The sequence below is a fragment of the Sus scrofa genome, chromosome 4 (assembly GCF_054392235.1).
Source record: "Sus scrofa isolate SSC_HxYL_T2T_F1_AM1 chromosome 4, Sscrofa_HxYL_maternal_Yorkshire_Landrace_v2.0, whole genome shotgun sequence".
NCBI classification, from domain to species: Eukaryota; Metazoa; Chordata; class Mammalia; order Artiodactyla; family Suidae; genus Sus; species Sus scrofa.
This window is the reverse complement of record NC_139386.1, coordinates 115,226,478-115,243,040: the sequence shown is the minus strand read 5'-3', so window position 1 is coordinate 115,243,040 and position 16,563 is coordinate 115,226,478. Positions and strand designations below refer to the sequence as shown.

At 58.8% G+C, this 16,563-nt stretch overlaps 1 protein-coding gene and 1 long non-coding RNA gene across 3 annotated transcripts in view; one reads left to right on the top strand and one right to left on the bottom strand.

Annotated features, from left to right (window-relative positions):
* Nucleotides 1-656: 656 nt before the first annotated feature.
* ALX3 (ALX homeobox 3) lies at nt 657-11,349 on the bottom strand. Of its 2 annotated transcripts, none has more exons than XM_021090054.2 (4): nt 10,929-11,349; nt 5,426-5,742; nt 2,239-2,367; nt 657-1,832 (listed from the first exon to the last, which is right to left on the bottom strand). In XM_021090054.2, the coding sequence occupies exons 1-4, from the start codon at nt 11,203-11,205 to the stop codon at nt 1,524-1,526; spliced, it is 1,032 nt and encodes a 343-aa protein (XP_020945713.2). In that variant the 5' UTR covers nt 11,206-11,349; the 3' UTR covers nt 657-1,523. The 2 variants fall into 2 exon arrangements, with proteins under 2 accessions (XP_020945713.2, XP_084879830.1); XM_085023704.1 differs by having other exon boundaries at nt 1,111-1,569; nt 10,929-11,326.
* LOC106510199 (uncharacterized) overlaps nt 10,003-16,563 on the top strand; it is a 29,147-nt gene continuing 22,586 nt past the window's right edge. The window contains exon 1 of the long non-coding RNA XR_014844574.1: nt 10,003-10,280. This is a non-coding gene — a long non-coding RNA (uncharacterized LOC106510199). The remainder of the gene's footprint in view (nt 10,281-16,563) is intronic.

Sequence of the window (16,563 nt, the reverse complement as noted above, 5' to 3'; positions counted from 1 at the left end):
TCGTGTGCTTGGGTTTCTCTGTGCCTGGAGGAGGAGGCCCAGGGTAGGGGAGCTGGGCTGCGAGCTGAGGCTGGGCCGCTCTGAGCAATGTGGTTGTGTTTACTGGGAGGGTGGGAGGGCCAGGCCTGCTTTTTTCCTGCCTTGCAGGAAGATAAGGCCGAAAGCGGGGATGAAGGATAGAATGGGTAATACTCTGAAACCACAAGAAAGAGTCCTGGCTTTCGTCTCTGCCCTACAGCTCAGACGTGTTCCTGGGGCGTCTGCGAGCAGGGAGTGGCTCCACCCCCACTTCTCCGGGGTCCCGGCCCAGGGGAGCTCAGAGCCCGCAGTGGGCTCCCCAGACTTCCATTCTGTCTCTCTCCCCCCCCCAGCCCAGTGTCAGTTCAGCCACAAGTCTATCTCAGCGTTCTCACTCCCCTTCCTACCCCCCATTTTCCCTTCCAGATGGGCCCAGCAGCCCTAGAGCCAGGCCTTTCTCTCTGCCTCCCTGTGCCAGCTGAAGCCACAGGGACCCTCCAGGCAGGTGACACAGCCAGGCATGTTACACATGGGCTTCCGGTTCTGGCCACAGGCCCCTCTTCCCTTAGCTTCTGGGATCCCTGCTGGGACCCTGGGCGGAAGAGCAGCCCCAGAGCCACCTTAAGTACACAGTCACCTGGTATAAAAAATACTGCCACTTTTATTTCTATGCTGGGCAGCACAGTTCTGACAAAAGTATCTTTACAAAAGTGGGGGTTGGAAACTCAGGGGCTGAGTCCGTGGAAATCTGTTTTATTCTTTCCAACATCCAATAAGTGAACCAAGGGAGCCTATGGTTTCCATGGCATAGCTCTGGCCTGATCCTATGGAAGAGAATCCAAATATTGGGTGGTTTCTGGTGGATTTCTGCCCCTTGGAGGGGAAGGGGACTCCAGAACATGTTGTGGGAAGGGGCACAGTCCAGGAGTAGAAATGGCAGAGAAGGGGAGAAGGGGGTCTCACACCCGGACCTCCAGTTTCCAGGGCTTGTCCGCACAGACACTGGGTGTGCGCCCCCTTGTGGTGGGAGGGGGAAGTGAGGCCGGCCCTTGGCCGTCTAGACTCTGCTTTCCCCTAAGTGGCAAGGAGCTCCTAGTTCAGCCTGTGTCTCCTTCCTCCTATTTTCCTGCTCTCCCAGTATGAGGAGCCAGTTAAGCGGTGTCAGCTGGAAGGATGACAGAGTCAGACCCAGTCTGAAGGAAGCAGGGCAGCATCTTCTTCCCTCCAGCCCAGAGTTTGGGTGAGAAGGCCCAGTGTGTGGTAGGAGGCATCCTACCTGCTTTGAAGCCCCCTCTCACCTGGGCAGCCCCACCTTATTCTAAAAGACTCCGTAGCTTCTTCCCTCCGGAAGCCTGAGGGTCCCAGTGCTCTGGCAGGGCCTCCAGGAGCCATCTGGGACTTGGAGCAGAGGTGTGTCCTCTCTGGCATCCAGGCCGGGGTGGGGTGGGAGCAGCCGGGAATGGAAGTGGGGTTGGGCAGCTCGAAGTGCGGTTCCACGCGACAGATCACGTGGTCCAGTTCAGCAGGTTGGGCGGCTCCTTGGGCTTCACCCTGAGTGAGATGAGGCTTGGAGACTTATAGTCGCCATCTGGGGAGGGCTCAAAGCTGTGGGCCCCTAGGGCAGGGGAAAAGCTGTGGATGGAGTAGATGCTCGGGGGGGCTCCGGGAGAGGTCGGCACCCCCATGAAGCCAGCCACGTTCCCATGCGAGTGGGGGTATGGGGACATGCACGGGGAGGGGATGCCCTCTGGAGACACGAGGCAGGGGCCCCCGGGGCTCCCAGACCCTGGACTGGGCCACAGCGCATTCTGCAGCTGAAAAGAGAAAAATAAAGCCCATGAATGAGGAGCCTCAGAGGCCACCTCCCTTACCTAGGGGCTCCCTCTTGCCCTTAGGGCTCCAGAAACTTGGCAAGAAATCATCACTTGATCCGAGTCTGGAAACTGTCCCCTCCTACCCCCAGCACTTACAGGCATCTCAGAAGGCCCCTACCACTGCTTCTCAAAATGAGATTTCCTTCAGTGATTCCTCTGTACCAGCTGCTCTGCACACATCACTCCTGAGACTGCTCAGAGCCCGTCTTGCAGAGGAAGAAGTGATTTCTCCACAACCCCATGGAGCCCTGACGCTGCTCCAGGTCTCCCAGGGGCCCAAGCTCATACTCTGCGGGCTTCCCCATGGACCGGGCGGGCCCGGGCCCTGGGCAGCGTGGGCTCTCACCTGGGGATGGCTGTCAGTTCGAGGCAGCACGGAGATGTCATAGGCAGACGTGAAGGGGTTCCGTCCCTCCTGGATCTTCCCATAACGCTCGCGCTTCCGCCACTTGGCTCTGCGGTTCTGAAACCAGACCTGAGGGCAGGTTGGGAGAGGTTGAGGGTGTGATAAAGCAACCACGAGGCATGGAACCCACTGGGGGGAGAGGTGATGGTTGTGTCTTCCTGGGGGGCAGCGGGGGAGGGAGTTGGCTCCAGGCTGGAGGATCTTGCGTTGCAGGAACTTATAAATTCACATCGTTCTCAGGGCCAGGGAGGAGAGCCTGGGAGGCCCAAGCCCAGAGCAGGTTTATTGGCCCTGTGGGCCCTCCCCCACTCCCTGGACTGACTCACTCTGGTTCTCCAGCCTGGCTGTGCCTGGTAAGGGTGTCACTGAGGCCTGTGGCCTCAGAGGCCCTGGGCACTTCCTGGGTGTACCAGCGTGCATGCATTGGGTTTCTAGCCCCCTGCCTCATCTCCTTTCCCAACGTACCCACCTCACTGCATCCAAGAAATCTTAAAAAGATACTTCTGATGAGGTCCTGGTCCTGCTTAAATCCTCAGTGGCTCCCTGGAGACCTCAGTCTAGAGTCCAGCTCCTTAACAGTGCCCCTTGGCACTGATCCCTGGCCCTCTCCACAGCCTCATCTCCTTCCAGGCAACAGCACTTAATCCCTCCTAGCTGCCTCCCACCCCAGCTTGCCCTGGAAACACTGCTACCCTGCTCTTCTCTGCCTTTGCCCAGGTTTTCCCTGCCTCTGCTCCCCGCTTCATCCCACTACACACACACACACACACACACACACACACACACACACACACACACACACACACACACACACACACACACACAGGTGAGCTGGGCAGCCTCCACTGGGCTTCTCAGCATCATGCTCATTGCATTTCCCACATCCTGTTACCGTGATCTGTTTTGGAATCTGTCTTTCCCATTCCCTTGTGAGCTCTGGGCAGGCAGCGGTGGCATATCTGTGTGCCGTGCCCATATCTGGGAGAGTCCTGTCGTCTGCTCTGTGCCCTATGTGGCTGGTGCCCATGTTTTGTACTTCTGGCATGTAATAAACTTTTATATATCGGGCACTGGCCAAAACCAAACCAAACAACAAATCCTCCTGCTCTCTTCAGCTGGGAGCCACAACAAAGAAGGGTGTGTGTGTGTGTGTGTGTGTAACCTCACCCTAGTCCCACACTCCAGGCCCCTCTCCTGCAGACAGCTCAGGCCTGACAGTGTGTGTGTGTGTGTGTGTGTGTGTGTGTGTGTGTGTGTGTGTGTGTGTGTGTAACCTCACCCTAGTCCCACACTCCAGGCCCCTCTCCTGCAGACAGCTCAGGCCTGACAGTGTGTGTGTGTGTGTGTGTAACCTCACCCTAGTCCCACACTCCAGGCCCCTCTCCTGCAGACAGCTCAGGCCTGACAGTGTGTGTGTGTGTGTGTGTAACCTCACCCTAGTCCCACACTCCAGGCCCCTCTCCTGCAGACAGCTCAGGCCTGACAGTTAAGCCCAGCTGGTCCCAACGCCTAACGGCTGGGGAAGGGCGGCTACCTGGCTCGCCTTTCTCTCCTCTCCACCCGCTGCAGGCAGATGGAAGAGCCTAGAGCTGCTGATTATTGCCTGGGAATTCGTCCCTGTCATCACCCTCTCTCCCCTCTGAGCCCTGAACCTGCCCCCTGCACTGTCCCTCCCAGAGGGCACAAGGTATCTGGGTGGTGTCACATTCCTGTCAAGCATCCCTACGCTTGGCCTCAATCATCCGGGAAGCTTCTGGACTAGACCGGGGTTGGGTGGGGGGTGCTTGTGGCCACTCCTCTACCCTTTCAGGATTGAAAAGCCTAGAAGAGCAGTGGGGGAAGTGTGCTCTGCTTCCCCAAAGCGGTTCCATAGGGGCAGCTACTCAGACGCCTCCCCCAGAAGCTTGCTGGGCTGTCTGGAGATGCAACACCTGGGCTTCTGTGGCCTAGGTGACCTGGGGTTGCCTTGAATGGCCCCAGGCCCTGAGAAGCCCAGGCACACAGTCCTGGAGGTCTGCTGTGGGTGCCAGCTGGTAGGAATATGGAAGCAAGAAGAGCCGGCAGAAAAGGGGGAACCGCCCGTGCCCCTCTGGTCCTATGCTGAATCCAGCTATAGGTCCTTCTCTGCCGGGCTGCAGCTGGTCTCCTGATAGATGGGATGCTGGGCCCCATATTCCGCCAAAGCGGGCCCTGCCCCAGTGCCCTCACAGCCTCCAGAGGGGCCTCTACTGAGTCTCCTCTGCCCAGAGAGGGATGCCTTTCTGCTTAGGGGTCACCTCCTCACCTTTGCCGAGAAGCCCAAACCCAGCCCCTCTCCCGTGCTTCCTGCTTGGCATCAGGCAGCCGCTTCGTATCAAGCTGGTTCAGAGCAGGGACGCAATGGCCAGCTTCCTCCTGGGCCAGACTCTCTCTGAAGCCTCTTTTGCCGTCTCCGCCTGCTGCCTGCTCCGGGTCCTGCTCTCTCTCACTTCCAGCACGTCTTGGATCTGGATTCCCTTCTCTCCCTTTCCCAGCATCCCCGCATCCTCCCACCCCATCCATACAGGCTGGGCTCCACCCTAGTGACGCTGGTGGCAGCCCCATCCAGGAAGCCCCGGGGCCTGATCTTTGTGGGGAGGGAGTTTGTTGTGGGCAGGGGCTCCTGGCCAGGCTCTCCCAGCCACAATCTGGGAGTTGGCAGGCCCGAGGTCACTGGCTCAGGATGGATTTGAGCATCACTGATCCTGAGCCCCCTGCAGGGACCCTCTCCGTTCTGGGCAGCTCCTTGGAAGCAGCTCTGAGACGTCTTTAGCATCCCACTGCTCCCAAAATGCTGTCACATCTGTGACTGTCAGAGACAGTAGGTGGTATTATCATTCTTTTCTCCTAACTGGGAAACCAAGACAAAGAGATTCAATGACAGGCCCCAAACGGCCTGGTCAGCTAGGAAGTAGCAGAGGTGGGACTCCCACACAGGTCTCCAGGAGGCTGTCACCCCATCCCGTGCAGCAGCCTCCACCCGGGCCACAGGCCAGTGGCTGCAGCAGAGCCCGGTGTGGAGGGAGCCCAGGAGGGCCGGTGTCCACCTCTCCCAGCCCTTCCGTGGCCTGGCTCACGGTCTGGATGGTCGAGGCTGCAATGCCCTCACCTGTACCCGGGCCTCGGTTAGGTCCGTGCGCAGAGCCAGCTGTTCCCGGGCATACACATCAGGGTAGTGGGTTTTCTGGAAGACTTTCTCCAGCTCCTCCAGCTGGAACGTGCTGAACGTCGTGCGGTTACGGCGCTTCTTGCTCTTGTTCTTGGCCAACTCCATGGAGTCAGGGAGTCCCGGGGACAGAGGGACACGCAGGCTGGCCAGGCAGGGCCCTGGGGAGCCCGGCAAGTTAGAGGGCCCGTCTCTGGGGCCCCCGCGGCAGTCCAAGGGCAGCTGGGGGAAGCTGGCAGCTTTGGAGGCCTTCTCTTCAGCTGCAATGGAAAACACAGAAAGGAGGATGGAAAGCGAACGGGGGTTTTGTGGGTGGACTGAAGGGAGGGGGAAGAATCTTGATGCTTCAGTCCCCGCCTCCCCCTTCCTTTTCCCTCCGTCCTCCCAGCAGCCACCCTCCAAGGACGCCTGGCATTCGCCTGGCATTCGCAGGCCTGCCTGCCGAGCCTCCAACTGGGGAGGGGGCCCTGGGGGACCATCGCTCTGTGGTCTGGGCGGATCTGCTGGAGGGTTTGTTTCGGGGAAGTGCTCTGTGGTGGTGCTTCCCACAGGGTGTGGAGGTGCCAGGATTGGTGCCATGGCAGGGCCCAGCATAGGGCTGGGAATGGGGTGGTTGGCATCGCCCTGCCCCTGCCAGGAAATGCCTCCTTGCCCCTAATGCTGTAGGCCTTGGTGCCCATGCCCCTGCCCCAGGGCCGGACAGGGACAAGGACACTCAAACCACCTTTGGCTGATCTGGCTGTGCCTTATTCTCTGAACCCCAAGTCTCAGGACGGTGTCAAATCCCCCTGCCCTGGAGTCTGAAGGGCAAGATGGGGCAAAGAACCTTCAAGAGGGTTGTCCGATTCCTCCAAAGTGTTGATGTCTAGGCAAGGACTTCAGCTCTCCAGCAGTTGAAAGCATGAGACAGGCTGTGCTCAGAGACAGGAGGTGGGGGACAGTGTGGACGCAGCACAGCCCACAGCCCATCACCCTGGTCGCTGTCAGCCCCCTCCCTCCCTGGGAGTTTCGGCCGGCTCCCCCACGCAGCCTGCTCACCCTCGATCACAAAGCTTGGTGCAGCTCCGCCACGACGGATGGGGACATGGGGAAAAATAGGTCACCCTGATCACCCCGCCCTCTCCCTCTGGCGGGGACCCCCAGCAGCGTCGTCATGAAATCTCTTCTCAACAGTCCTCTGGGATGGCAGGAGCGACGCCACAAAGACGCCCCACTGACTCACACAGCCCCTTCCCTGGCCCCAGGCCCATCCCCAGCAGGGGCCTGGCCCCCAGGAGGCCCAGTAAGCTGGCACCAAGAGGCAGTTTCTTTCCCAGGACTTGGTGTGGGGTGGGGGCAGGAGGATGGGACAGAGAGATGGCTCTGGGGTTCTGGGTCCGGTGCATTCCCTTCTGCACCACGGAGAACAGGCTGGGCAGGGTCCCCTCAGCTGGAAGGTAGTTGGTGACCTCCCAGGACCACCTAGGCTGTGAAATGAGCTCAGCTTCAGGAGTGTGTCCTGGAGGTTGGGTCCGTGAACAGTGACAGCCTGGATGCCAGGCCTCCGTCGTAACCCAGGGGGGCGGGGGGAGCACAGGAGTCAAAAGGTGTCAGTCCCTGACTTCTGTGCCTGGCCAGGACATTTGAGTTCTAGGCTTAGTTCCACTGGGTAGGACCTTAGGTAGGAGGACTCAATGGACGTGGACGCAGACAATTTTAAATGATCAGTGAGACTGGAGGGGACACTGCACATGGAGCAGGCCTGAGGGGGAGGGGTCTTGGTATCTTGGATTCAGAGGAAGGTCCTGCTGGACTCCAGGCAGAAAAGGGCATGGGTGGCTCACAAATGGGGTCAGAGAAGCACTGATGTCACTGTAGACAGCTTGTCACAGCTCCAGGGTCTGCTCAGCTGCCCTCAGTGTCCGTCCAGAGGAAGTGACCAGATCTGCAGTTCTGGAACTTGCCTTTCTGACCTAAAGCCACACAGCTACCAGGGTAAGGGGTGAAGATGCAGCAGGCCTTCTCAGAAGAGCTATCCAAAAAAGGGCCAAGCCTAGACAGAGTTCCCACTGTGGCATAGTTGGTTAAGGATCTAACGTCATCTCTGCAGCAGCTTGGGGTGCTGCCGAGGCACAGGTTTGATCCCTGGCTGGGTGCAGTGGATTCAGGGTCTGGCTTGAATTTAATCACTGGCTCAGGAATTTCCATTTGCCTTGGGCACAAAAAAAGGTGGGGGGGTGGGCCAAACCTGCTGGTCACCCATGCCTGCCCATTCTCCAGCCCTCTCAGGGGACCAGAGAACATCTCCCCTCTTCTTGGCCATTGCCCTGAAGCCTCTCCATCTGCCTGGAGGACTCCAGGGTGAGGGCAGCATCCCCCTCAGAGAACCAAGCAGCCTCCCAAGGAGCAAAGCCCAGAAGAGACTAGAGATGGAGGTGGGATAAATGGAGGGCAGCGATCAAGGAAAGGCAGGGCAGAAACAGAAGCCAGCAGTGGGAACCTAAGCTTGTCAGGGGAAGGATGCGCTGTAAGGCTCAGAGCGTGGTGAAGCTGTGCACCGGCTCTCTATGGCAGTTACCTGCACCTGCTGGGGACACCAGGTGACTGAGGAGGTAGGGCTTATTATGTTGGAGACTGGAAGCCTGGAGCTCAGCACCGGGGCGTCCATGGCCTGCACAACCACAGAACCACAGCACCAGTCTGTCCAGGAGTCAGGACAAGTGGAGTTCCTGACTCCGCTTCCATGCCCAGTGCACTCCCCCACCCAGGGGCCGTCACAGCCCCTACTCCCACGGCCTTGAAGTAGAGGCAGCTCGGGAATGGCACCGTTTGGGCTGCCTGCCTACGGGGATCCCCAGTGTCCCCCACGGATGGCGTTCACTGACACCGCAGAACCATCCATTCGTCTTTTCACCTTTCTCTGCAGGCAGGCTCCGGCCTTTCCCAAACGACCCTACGGCCTGGGCTTGCGCAGCTCTGAAGCCGGTGTGGAAATACACGCCCTGTGTAAACCATCAGCGGGGCCTTGCTTCTCTCCCTGAAAGCTCCAGCCTTGGCCTAGAAGCTTCAGCGGGACCGACGACTTGGGACACTCCCCGAGGTTTGGGGCCGGCCCAGGGAGCGCCGCCCTCCCGGTTATCCGGCTCAGTACCTCTTAGGCGGCCAGCGAATTGCAAAGCTAGGGGACAGACTGGACGGCCCCCGGCAGAGCCGGAAGAAAAGGCCGGGCAATTCTCTGGCCCTCTGGGAGCCAAGCGCGGAGGGCGCGAGGGTGGCTGACACCTCCAGGACGCGACCGGGGTCCAGACCGGGGAAAGGCGCTCTCGGCAAAGGGCGGCCCAGGGCTGGAGAGAAGCGCGGTGCGCCAGGCTCTTGGGCGCGCAACTGCCCGGCCTCGGAGGCATCGTGCTGCAGATGGGGCGCAGCTGCGCGCTCACTGGTCTGAACTGGAAACGCTCGGAGCTCGTTATTTTAAAAGCCGGGCATTCGGCGGCTTCCCCCTTTGACCAACATTCCCCACGAAGCCGACTGCGCGGCCAGAGTCCCCAGGGCCGTCCCTCCCTAGCAGCCCAGCTCCGCCGGGGGGACGCAGGCCGCCCGCCCGCCCGCCGAGTTCCGGCCAGAGCACGGGGGACGCCGGCCGCGGCCGGGGTCTCTACCCGGGCTCGGCTCGCACCCGCCGCGCCTGCTTTTCGTTCGGTCTGTCCTCCGCTCAACTCAATCGTTGGATTGCCTTCTCCCACTCGTTCCCATTTGGCTATTTTCTGCTCGTTCAGGAGGTCCCTTTTTTCTTTCGTTTCGGCTGCTGCTTCCCTCTTCGTCCGTTTCTCCCCTCTCCATTTACCCGCTTCGTTCGATCCTCCGATCCTCCGCTTGCCTTTTTCCCTCCCGTTCGTTCTTCATTCCTTTCCGTTCTGCCCGGCACGCCGACGGCCTTTTACCTCTCCTTCTCGCCTCTCTTCTCTGTGGTTTTGTCCAATTTCCTTTCCCTTCTTTTCGGTTGTTGTTTACAAACGCTTTGCTTTTCTTTCCACACATTTCGTTGTTGACACCCTCGCCGTCGCCGGGTTCCTCCGCACCGCTCATTGGACTCCAGCGCTCTGCGCGGTTGGCTCGGCGTCTGAGACTGTCGCGGTCCCGGCGCCGTGGCGGTCCGTGCAGGGTCCTTTGCGTCCAGCAGGGACGCGGACCCGCGGGGTGGGTCCTGTCTGACGCGGCGCGCGCGCGGAGGCAGCCCGGGTACCTGTCCCCGGCGGTGCTCACGGCGCTGCGCGGCCGCCGCCGTCTGGCTGGGATCAGAGGAGCCAGGCCAACTGCTTCTCATTAAGTCCCAACTGTGGTTTTTATCAGGAGAGCCTCTTTCAAAGGGCACAGACACGAAGCTCCGTAGACTCGCTCATTTCCTCCGCTGACCCCCACACACCTCCCTGGCCTCTCCTACACATTCCCACCGCCCCGGCTGCGCGAAGGCGGGAGCTGCCTGGCCACTCCACGGAGGCCCGCGAGGCGCCTGCGGGGCGGCTCTCGGAGGATCCAGCTCTGGGCCTAAGCTGCGGGATGTGGCAGCAAAAACGAGGCTGGCGCCCACACTGCCGCAGCTCGGCCAGGGCAGTGGGCGGCGGCCGGGTGGCGGACCCGCGCGCCAGGCCCCGGCGTCCAGGCGCGTTCGTGGGAGACGGCGCGGTCCAACTGGCCTACGCGAGCGTCGGCGCTCAGGGGGTTAGGCCCTTTCCCGGCGGCCCGCGGTGACAATCCGGCGCGAGGAAGCCAGGACTGCGAGAAGGGCGGCCATCGCCGTGCATAACGACGGGGAGGCCAGGTTAGTCTGGGAAATAAGAACACAGTTATTCCGTATTGAGAATGGCCCCGGCACTGCGGGAGCAGCCGCGGCCACTGCCCCGAGCGCCTAAGGCGCAGGAGGCAGCGCCCTTCCCGGGGAGGCCAGGCCGCAGCCCTCGGTTGAGTCCGGCTTGGCCACTGCAGGTCGGGGCCCCGCCTCAGAGCCCTTAGCGGGCACCAGACACAAAAGCCGCGCTCCTCTCCCCGCATCCGCGCTCCTCTCCCCGCCAAGTTCTGTGTGGCGCCCGGGCCGTGGGCCCGGTCGGGGCTTCGGGGTCGGTGGCAGTTCCAGCCCGACTCCGGCCAAGCGCGATCTCTCTTCCCGGTTCCGGCCGCTTTTGGGCCCGAGTGGGCCCCGGGCCGTCGCTGCTCCACTCTCTCTCGATCTCCCGACCCCCTTTCCCGCCGCCAGAGGCACGGGTGTCTCTGGCTCCCGCACCGAGCTGGCTTTCGCCTGGCCTGGACCCGCGCGGGTCCGGCTGCAGAGGGAGCCGCGGCGGGGGCGAGAGGGGTAAAAAGTTAAGAAATAGGCGAGAGGGAGAGGGAAGCGGGGAGGCCCCGGCGGGCCCGGGGAGGGAAGAGGGGGAGCGAGTCCGGGCTGCGTGCTACGCCCCGCGCCGCGCGTTACCTTCCGCGGGGCCCTCGTAGAAGTGGCCGCCGTTGAGCGCCGGGCCGGGCCCGAGGTCCTGCAGGTACTTGGCGGGCGGCTTGGCCGGCTCCGGAAGGTAGGGCTCCAGGGGCCCGCAGGCCGGAAAGCGGGTCAGCCGCGGGCCGCGGGGTGGCGCGGGGTGCAGGTGAGGCGCGGCGGCCGGGGTTCTCTGCGGGCCAGGAGGCTCGTCTCCGGCGGCCGCGTAGGGGCCGGACTCGGGCCCCACGCCGAAAGGCGCGCAGCGCTCGGGGTCCATGCCGGCTCGGGGCGCACAGGCCGCCGGGGCTCGGGGGCTCGCGCTGCCCGCGCGGCCTGTGAGCGCCCGCCAAGGGGGAGGGACCTGGGCGCGGGGGCGCGGAGCCCCCGGGAGCGGCGCGCGCCGCGGGGGGCGGGGGGCGGGGGACAGGGGAGGGGGCCGCGTTCTGACTTAATGCTAGAACCATCCACGTCACGTGCGGCCCCGCGCGGGTTAACCCCTCGGAGCCCGGGAGCCCCCTGATTCACTCCAGTCCCAGTATCAGAGGCCTTTGGAGAGGCGGGAGGCGGGGGGGGGGGGGGGGGAAGAGCCACCCCCCCTCGAGGGCAGAGTCCCTTTTGTCTGCCCATCTTGATGAGTCCCTTCTTTAGAGCTGCACCCTTGGCCCTGATATCCAGCCTGGAGGCTCTTGGCCCTGGAGGGGTGAGGCAATTCGGAGGTAGAGTCTCCCCACCACCTCCAACAAATTCTTGTGGGCCTTGCCTCCGGACAATTGCCTGGGATAATGACCAGGCGGTAGGTCGGGGCTGGGAGTAGGAAAAGCGTTGCCTCCACTAGAAAGCTCCTGTTTCTCTGGGGGGGGAAGGAGTCGTTGGGAGTGTTGCGTGGAAACAGCTCTAATCTGGCAATGGGAGCTGGGGAGCTGGGCACTATCGTTACGTAGTGGTGGGACCTTGAAGGCGCCGCTTTGTGTCTTCGGGTGACTGTGGAGGTTGGACCGAGTCAACTCTCACAGTCTTTCTCTGTATTCCTGATGGGTTTCAGAAGCAGAGGCAGACAGAGGGGCTCTCAGGGGCAGCGCAGGACTGAACAGGGTCCAGCAGAGGTTACCTTTGGAGCAGGTGGAGGAGTACCTAGAGGCTTTTACCTTTCGATAGGAGGCATGGAGTGAATGCCTTTTATGACTGCAGGTGATGATGAGCTGGGAGTGCCTGGGGACCCGGTGGAGAGGGATTGTGTGCTCAGGGCTCTGCTGCCCCCGGGGCCTGCCATTTTGGAGGGAGGCAAAGGTAGGACCATGTCTCCCAAGAGGTGAGTCTTCCTAGCCGAAAGGAAGCATTGGACTAGGGCAGTGGCTTAGAATTTCTGAAAAGTGAAACAACTTCCACCCTACCTAAGATCTGGGAAGAAACACCCAAGGGCCCTAGGCCCCGGCTCACTTGTGTGAATTCATGAGTCCCTAGGTCTGGGTTACAGCGTTTTTATTTTCAGTGCTCCCAGAGAGGGGTGTGGAGTCAGACATCATTTGTATTTCATTTGAATTCTCAATTTTTAAAGGAATCCAAGAGGCCTGGTGTGAACACCTCCCTCTTCCGCTGGAGGCTTAGAGGGGGTTTCTTGGCTGTCCTCAGCCAGAGTTGGGCTGTAAATCAAGGCCAAACAGGAACCAGAAGCCTTGCATCTCACAAGTAGTCATTAAGCCATTATTAAACATACCGTAACTTCTCTGAAGCCTTATTGGTTTAAACACCACATCGGAGGCATTATGGCCATTAGGGCCCCTAATCACAGACTGCAGACCAGGGCAGTGAGATGGGAGCACCTGGGGCTGCTATTTCCAGCCGAGAAGGAGGCTTCGCTTGGAATTAAGCTTCCTCTCTGGCCTCACCAGGGGGATCCATTCTGTAGGATCCAGTGGATCCCAATTCGGGGCAACCAACTTGTATCGATCGCTTTTGTCATTAATAAGGGTTTTTCGGTAGTTATTGGGTTAGTAAATCAACTGTACCTCCGTTTAAAAAATCACAGTTATTGGGTTAGGGCTGTAGACATTGTTGACTTTTTTAGGAGTATATTAATGTCTATTCAGGACATCTCTTGCGTTCCACAAAGTAATCAAGTAGCTTCCTGTGGAAGATGAAAGTATGACATTTGAAAAAAACATCAGCAGCAGTCTAAACAAGGCGGTCTCGTGTAAAGGTCAAGTGTTTTGCCTCAGGTGCTAACCTTTCTGAGCCTCAGTTTACTCATCACAAAAATGGGCCACACACACGGACAAGGGATATTTGAGAAGCACTTGTTTTGCTAGATGAGATGACCTGTGTTCATTTCAGAGCTTATTATCATCAGTAAGAGCTCCAGAGATTTCAGCCCAGATTTCTGGGTGACATCGCTGAACTGGTGGAAGGCTCCTGACCTCAGCCTAAAGGGACCCGAATCTGGGGCCAAGCAAAGAGACCCAAGGACCCACCCAAGCCCAGAAATTCCTCTCACCCTTCTCCCACTCTTCGAACAGAACTAACTTCCACAATGAGATGGTGTTGCCAATCGAACTGAAGCAGCAGGAAACCCCAGATTACATTTGGATTAGATGGGGTTGCCCTCCTGGGAAGGTTTTCTTCCAGGACCATGCACAACAGGGGACTCAGAGGAACCTCACCTGCTTCTTTTTCAGCCTCTGGTGCACTCTTATCTTTATCCATGTATGGTCTGGGCAGTTTGATGGGGCAGGTGCATAGAGAAAACAAAACGGCAACCTCAGAGTTACTAAGTTTTCTTTCTAGGGAGGGCTGAGAGATGGTGAAAGATCAAGGGGCCCTCATTTTACAGGTAAAAACAATAGCTCACCCCCCCCTTTTCCCAGAGGAATGTCAGAACTCGTTCCTGAGAGGGATGTTGAGGCCAGAGTGGATGGGGTCAGAGTGAGTGGCGCCGCTGCCCTTCTGATCACCAAGGGACAATTTATTGAGACTCGCCACACCCAGCTGTGGTGGCCGGGACGGTAGGTGGAGGGTGGTTTCTGCTAAGCTGAGACCAAATGAAACAGAGGGTCTAACACCTGAGAGGTTTTACGACCCACCGACACAGCCAGATGTGGGGCAGAGTTTTAAGAGAACTTGTGAGTTCATTCACCATTCGTGCTGTTTAATAACCAGTTGAATTAAAATAGCGTTTAGTCACTGGTGTAGTGTCCAGAGACCCAGGGAGATGAGCTGTTAGAATCATACAAATAATTCTATGTCCTACCAGGAAAAAAAAAAAAAATTCTCCACCTGCTGAGAATAACTATGTCCAAAATGAAAATGATACTTATTGGCTGTTTCTAGGCACCTTTCTAAATTCTGGCTGATTGTTTCACTCATTTAATAAGAGGACCTCCTACGTGACAGGCATTTGCTGGCCGTGGGGGACAGCAGAAAGCGAGGCAAACGTGACCCCTGCCTTCAGAGCATGTACGCTTTGCTGGGATGGGAATGTCTCCTCCACAATGAAGAAAAAAAAAAAATTATTGTTGGGCTGTGAATTGTCTGGAGACTAGAATGGAATCTGGTCTCCAGAGCAGATTTCCTGGCTTCTAGCCTCAACTGTAAGGTCAGTTCTTAAATTAGGGAAAACAGCCCCAACTAGAGCGTTCCTTTCCTTTTTGACTTCCCTCTGCCTGGGCCACACGAGCGAGGGCCGGTGTGCTCCTGTCTCCCCGCCTGGATGTCCAGAAGTGGGCAGAACAACGGGAAAGATGGAACTTCAGAGCTGACATTTGTGTGACATATACAGAACTTCCTTCCACACAGGGAAAACCGAGTTGCTTTTTTCTTTGACGGCAAGACACTCGGGATTACTCTTGGCCTGTGTAGCCTCTGAAATCCTAAATTGATTCCGATGAAAATTCTGGGTTGGGGAGCCCAAGTAGGTTGTTTCTCATTAGTGACATTCTTCCTGGAAGGTCAGGCCAAGGAATGGTAAATAAACCTTCAGATCCGGCGCTTCCTCCTCACCCGTGATATTTACAAGAAAGGAAGGGGGCGAAAGCAGCTTTGTGCGAGGGCTACCCAGCATCCTTAGCTGTCATTCTGACGATCCAGGCTGAACTCTGCTTTGGGGTAACATTTCTGGGACATTAGGAAGCTATTTTTTTCTCTTTGGTTTATTTGATCTGTTTCATGGGGAGAGCCACTTATCCTGTCTATACCTCGGCTTCTCCCCTGGAAAATTGAGATGAAGGATTCTGGAGTTCACCTTTTCTGGAAGGAGTGAGATGGTGTTCAGAGAGATGTTTCTGGGGCCTGGCGGCCCCCTGGACCTGCATGTCTCTGCTCATCCTCTCCACCCACCTCTCCAGGGTTGGGTTGGAATGGGGCAGAGGCCAGAGAGGCGGAGCTCTGTCTGGGAGGTGGCAGTGTCCCAGGGCCTCCTCTGCCTTCCAGCCTTTGGTGAAGGTAAATAGGTCCCCTGGCAGGCGATGGCACATCAGGGTGAAGTTGTTTTGTGGGGGAGATTTCAATGAGCTCTTTCTTGGTATGCAACAGAAGGGGACAGGTTTAGACTTCCTGGCAGTTCTCACCCTTTGATCAATTGATTTTATGCATTCGCTTATTCATCAAGCCTTCAGTGAAGGCCTGCCATGTGCCCACGGCGGGGCTGTTGTGGTAGCGAGAGATGCAGAGACGCGGACCATGTATTCTCAGGGCTTTTCTACGCCAGCCAGAGAGACACAGAGCCCCAGGCACGTAGACGGCAGCGTGTCTTGTGCTGAGGCAGGAGCCAGGGGGTGGTGGGGCCATGAGACAGGCTGGGGACAGCTGGCCGTGGAGTGCTTCCAGGTTGAATCCTGAGAGGTGAGGGGGGTCACCTAGGGGAAGGTGTGGGGCGGGGCAGGGAGGGAAGGCCCTCCAGAGAGAACAGCCAGAAGGGGGAAAGAGGAAGCCAAGCCCGGGGAACTTGGATCTGGTGACTGTTGCTGAGCCTGGGCAGGAGGAGTTCGGGATGGGGTGGGAGGAAGACAGACGGAGGTGGAAGAGTCCACAGGCATCATGGGAAGCTCCAGGGGGAGGTCACGATGGCTCCACCCACCAGCATCGTGCAGCCGCCAAGCTCAGCTGCAAGCCTGGGGTTCACTGGTGGGAGAGGGGGAGGAGGAAGCTCCCGACACTAAGTGGAAACCCAGGGCCCCCACCCAGAGGGCGGATGGCAAGAAAACATGAAAACAGCAACAACACGAAGCACATCTGCTCTCTGGAGCCAGGAGGTGGAGAGCCGAGCGGAGGGGCGGAGGAGCTGCAGGCTGGATGCGGGCGGGCCGGGTGGTCTGGGAGGCCTCGTGGGGCAGGGCTCTTACCGGGAATGCTGGTCAGGGCACCCCTTGAACTCATTTCAGCAGGAAATCCATTGGTTCCAGAGTGTAGATTCCAGATTTGTTATTTTACAGAGCTAACAAGTATGTAATTATCACATTTGGGGCCCTTCAAAGGCCACGCAAACACACACCCCTGAACACCCTTAGAAATGTGAGCGGAACCCACCGCAGAGTTCTGGTTGGAGCTCACCGCCGTGGCCCACATACACCCACGCCAGCCCAGGGTCTGCTCCTGTGGTGGAGGAAGAGCGGGTGAAGATGGAGCCTGCGCTTTCCAAGGGGTT